The sequence below is a fragment of the Musca autumnalis genome, unplaced genomic scaffold (genome assembly GCF_047663935.1).
Source record: "Musca autumnalis isolate F117 unplaced genomic scaffold, ASM4766393v1 scaffold_3, whole genome shotgun sequence".
NCBI classification, from domain to species: Eukaryota; Metazoa; Arthropoda; class Insecta; order Diptera; family Muscidae; genus Musca; species Musca autumnalis.
Window position 1 is genome coordinate 115692896 of NW_027411866.1, and position 5592 is coordinate 115698487.

Below are 5592 nucleotides of genomic sequence, written 5' to 3' on the forward strand. Positions count from 1 at the left end.
CACAAACGTAAACAAACAGTGTGTTGTTTTTGTTGTAATTGACATACAATAACAACAACAACGTTCATATTGTTTCGAAGCAGTGTTGTATTTGGCAGCTCAAGGACCGGTTTTTCTAATGGGATTACCTTCTTATTCTGCCATGGAAAACACCATACTATTATAAGCAGCCCTGTTTTTTTTTTTTGTCATAAACTACGAAAAAATGCAACTGTTTTATGATGTCTTTGTTTGTTTGTGTGTGTTGTAGAAAAACAAAAATACTCAAACGATGACAAAAGTGAAAATAAATAGTTAAAAAAACTTGCAAAAATTATGTTTTTTTGTTTTTGGAATTAATTTAAGTTATTTAATACATTTGTGTTGTGAAATTTCTATTTTTCTGAATAAATATATTGTGTGCGTGTGTTATTGTATAAGTGTGTATGTGCGATTGTATGCGTAAGCAAATGACGCAAAAAAACAGATGTAAATACACTTCATTTAATTCTAGGATTTCGTAAAACGAAATCATTTAATGTGCATATGTAAATTGGACTTTACCAAGGTAGATGCATCAGCCCATCTGATCGAATTTGAAACGTCAAAAGAATTTTTTGTAAATTGAATTTTTCTCAAAAAACATACAAATTTATTGTTTAATACTGAAAGTGTATGTCCCAATTTACATTAGGCGAGTTTACTTGCGGCAATTGTCAGTTTGATGGAGAGAGAGGTGAGGCATATGGTAACCCTTTGCCTCTCAGCCCCCTCTCTCACCTACAAACTGACAATTGCCGCAAGTAAACTCGGCTAATGTAAATTGGGACTTAGCACATTATGCTACTAATGCTAACTAAAGAGCATGGTACAATTACAAAGGTAGATGCATCCGCGAATTGCTACAACAAAGCAACTTTTTTTGTAATGTAAACTGTCAAAATTTTCGCAAAATGGTGTCTTGTTGTCTCTTTTTATCACTTGTGTTTGTCTATAAAGTGTAGACATGCTATCTCTTACTTACCGAATCATATGGTTTTTTGTTTTGATTTTTCATGGCGCATTCCTAGTTTTTTGACGTTTTAGATTCGATCAGCTGGGCTGAGGCATCTACCTTTCTAATTGTACCATGCTAAAGAGCAAATAAAGAATTAATTTATCGCATTTTGCTCATCTAAAATAAATAAACATATTATTTTATCGTTTAGACATGGTAAATATTATGCTTGGTTTACATTACGAAATCCACTCGTTTTCAACTGTCAATTCCTTTGAGCATACGTCAAATGAAAACACATCCGAAATCCATTGGATTTCATTTGATGTTTAAGCAATGGAATTGACAGTTGAAATCGAGTGGATTTCGTAAATGTAAACCAAGCATTAGTCTTGGTTGATTAAAATCAACTTTTTACATCAAAACAAATTTAATTTATCCGCCTTGTTTACAAATTTTTACATTTTAAATTATTTTTAGTGTAGCAATTCACCGATGCATCTACCTTGTTTCTTGTGTCAGCTTGCAACCTTTTGTATTTTCTAGCAACATGTTAGCTTTGTTCCAGAACTAAAAAGTTTTTACAATTTTTACGACTTTTACACATTTTACCCGAAAACCCGTTCCCGTACACAAAAAAGTTGTAAAATGTTCACTTCTCTTTAAACAAAAATGGCGCTGAATAGCGATCTCTTTAAAAACTTTTTACTCGACAAATTTGAGCTTGTAAAAAATAGCAACATGGTTGCCGGCGTTTGATTGGCTGATACGCCGACTTTGACATTTGTTCCAGTTTTTTTGACGTATTTTCCATTTTTCCGTTCCCGAACTATCTCAAAAAACTTTTGTGTGAGAAAAAATTTTTTACAGTTTTCTCTTTTACGAGTTTTACTATTAAAAAGTACGGGAACGAAGCTGTTGCAAAAAAGCCGAGTTATGCCTGATTTAGACTATGCTGGATTTAGCAAATCCAGTGGATTTAAGTTGTCATTTTCATACAACATATGTCAAATAAAACCAGATAATTGCTAAATCCAGCATAGTCTAAATGAACTATTATATACGAGGATTTATGCCAGATTTAAAACAAATCCACTCAATACGAGGATTTATTTTTGTATGGGAAATCTGGTAGATTTTGGCTGGATTTAGCAAATAAAACCTGATAATGTGCTAAATTCTGCTAATCAAGTCATATCTAAATGGGCTATAATATGCCATTTAGATATGACACCATTAGCCGGATGGGCTGATGCATCTACCTTGGTAATTGTGCTATGAACAAAAATCAGCTGACTGCCATTTAAATCCTCCAAAATGTATATCTAAATGCAATGAGATTTGTACTGGATTTAATAAATCCAGTCGAGGATTTATGGCTAGTCTAAATGAGCTATAATTTAAAGTTATAAATATGTAAATGTTTTGACTGTTTATTTAATATAACACATTAATACAACAGGATATGTGAGATATTCTCATATGTTGATCTAATGTATAGAAGAAAGCGCTTTCGAAAAGAAGAAATAGAGAAATTGAACATTTTTAGATTATTGGGAAGGGAATTGAAGAGACGAGAAACTCTAGCTTGAAACGATTTATCCATTCGTCCATCCAAGCGAGGGATTTTGAGGCTAGTAATTCGTATTAAACGATAAAATGTAAAGGAAGTCGCAAGGAAACAAGGACACTGGAATTTACAAATTTTATAAAAAAGAAGGAGGCACCGAAGATTAATCAGATCTTCAAAAGTGCATCCTAAAAAATCTATTGCAAAAGGCGTTATATGTGAAAAGCGTTTGGTGGAATATAGATAACGCATAGACTGTTGAAGGCTTTTTTAATAAGTTTCAGTATGGATGAGGTAGTTCCGGAATACAGCTCAAGACAATAAAGTATGTTAGGCATGACTAAAGCGTGAATTAAAGTCTTTTTAATGTCACGAGGTAAAACCAAGTCGCAATTGTAAAGTTGGCGTAAAGCAAAGTTAGTACGTGAGACTACTCGATAATCTATAAAAAGTTCCAAATAGGCCAAATAACTATAAAACTTAAAAAAAATGGTACCAATGTCTCCATATGACCCTTTATGTACTATAGACTCACTACCTCCAATGTCTCTATTGACTCACTACTTCCAATGTCTCTACTGATTTACTACCTCCAATGTCTGTATTGACTCACTACTTCCAATGTCAACACATGGTTCCTCAGCAACTACTGACATACTAGTACCAATGTCAGTACTGACTTTCGAATGCCACGTTCATAAAAAATGTCTATAGGAAATTACATGAGTTGTCTACAGTTTGTCAGTAGTACTGTTGACAATGTCAGTAGTAAATCAGTATAGATTCCCTATTGACATTTCCTACAGGGAGTTGACTCCGTCTTCCGAAAGTCGACTAAGAATAATCGATTACTCGGTTTTCGCACAGTCAATAGGTGACTACGACTAACCGAAATCGATTTTACGTATCCCTACTTTAAATTCGTAAAAAAGGCAGATATTTATTTTTATTCTATTTACTTATTTGCAAAATGGAAAGGTGGTTAAGAGATCGTTTATCCAATTGTTTGGATTTTGAAGTTCCAGATGATATGATAAAATATATTCTCTCCATGAAAACATCGAATGAATTTGATGAATATTTTGAATCTTTATTGAACAAAGATTGTGATGACCATCGCCTCTTCCTAACCGACTGTAAGCAACGTCTCTTTAGCAAAGCTTTGAATAATAAAAAACAACAAAATCAACCACAACAACAAACCAAGAAGTCCCAAGGCCATGGTTCAACTGAAATAAAACAGAATAAGACATCGTCTCCCACTAACAGCAAACATGAAAGTGGTGGACAACAACAGGCACAAGGAGCTAAGAAGAAAACAAAATACGTTAGCCTTTATAGTAATGATGGCAAAGTCATTGGCGATACCATAATGTTAAAGGGTCGTCGTTTGTGTAATTGTCAAGCTGCACAGCATAAGTTGATAAACAACTGTCTCACCTGTGGCCGAATTGTATGCGAACAGGAGGGAAGTGGTCCATGTCTTTTCTGTGGAGAAATAGTTTGTACAAACGAAGAGCAACAGATTCTAAAATCTTCTGGCAAGAAAGGAGAGAACCTGATGAAATCCCTAAAGGAGAAGGGTGGTGGAGAGTCATTGCGTAAGGCATTGGAACAACGCGACCGTCTTTTGGAATACGACCGTAATAGTGAGAAACGTACGACAGTCATCGATGATGAGTTAGATTATTTCGAAGAGAATTCCGTATGGCTTTCGGACGAACAGCGTAAAAAGTTCGAACAAATAAAACAAGAGATGCACGAGAAAAAACACGCTAGTCGCATCAATCGAAAAATTAAAATTGATTTTGCTGGTCGTGCCGTTGATGATGATGTTACCATAACGGATGAATATGAAAAGGCTGTACTGAAGGAGGTGGCTGAGGTCAATTCAAAAACAGATAAGTCTAACAATTGGTCAAATCGTAAACATGCACAAAAATCGAATGATGATGCTGGTGATGTTGATCCGAACTTAGATGGCATACGTCCCATGTATCGCCCATCCGCTGAAGAAAGAGCACGCAACAAAAGTGGTACAATCATTAATGATGGTTTGGAGCGTATTTACAATCGTGTCCAGGACAAAGAATTGCTTGAAATGCAAGATATGCGTCAGTGCTTGTCAATGCATCAACCATGGGCATCCTTGTTGGTGGCAGGTATTAAAAAGTAAGTAATCGTAGCACTAATTTCCAGTTTTTTATTCTCGCTAAAAATCATATTTTCCCCATAAATATTTCCAGGCATGAGGGCCGTGTTTGGTACAGCGAACATCGTGGTCGTTTATGGATAGCCTCAACGGCAAAAGAGCCAAGACCTGAAGAGATTAAGGAACTGGAAAACTTCTATAGGGCGTTCTATAATGGTAACGAAATAGATTCTTACAGTATATCAGTACAATAATTTAAATATCTTTGTAGATCCCAACATAAAATTCCCTCAACATTATCCAACCGGTTGCCTTTTGGGCTGTGTTAAAGTTGATGAGTGTCTACCTCAGGAGGAGTATCAAGAGCTGTATCCGGGTGGTGAATCAGATTCCCCATATGTCTTCATTTGCTCCAAACCAGAACAATTGCCTGTTGTGTTTCCGATTAAAGGCCAACACAAGATCTGTAAGTCAAGTTTTGTTGTGGTCTTATCCTAACTTATTAAAAATATTTTCATTACAGACCAAATAGATCCCAAAATACACAATGCAGCTTGTAAAACATTGTTGCGCATGAAAGCCGCTAAGGGTTAAAGAAGAAAAAGATGGCAGTTAAACTGCACATTTCCATTAAATATGCTCTGTTCCACAACCTGCAAGAAGCTACTAATTTTTACTACGATAACATTTTTTCCTTTATGTTATCAAAAAAAAAATTGTAAAAATTAGTAGATTCTTGCAGTACTGGAACAGACCAATTATGTATAAAAATATGGTAAAAATATACAACTTTTTTATAAAATAGTGGCTTAATTTAATTTGGGGCTGTCATTTGCTCTGTTCCAGAACCTACAAGAAGCTACTATTTTTTACTACGATAACAATTTTTCCTTT

At 34.8% G+C, this 5592-nt stretch overlaps 1 protein-coding gene across 1 annotated transcript; it reads left to right on the plus strand.

The window, feature by feature from the left end:
• The first annotated feature begins 3409 nt into the window (after positions 1 to 3409).
• On the plus strand, positions 3410 to 5500 carry LOC141397591 (activating signal cointegrator 1). Its single transcript, XM_073974050.1, has 4 exons — positions 3410 to 4718; positions 4793 to 4914; positions 4970 to 5164; positions 5222 to 5500. Exons 1-4 carry the CDS (start codon positions 3517 to 3519, stop codon positions 5290 to 5292), a joined length of 1590 nt encoding a protein of 529 aa, XP_073830151.1. The 5' UTR covers positions 3410 to 3516; the 3' UTR covers positions 5293 to 5500.
• The last annotated feature ends 92 nt before the right edge of the window (positions 5501 to 5592 follow it).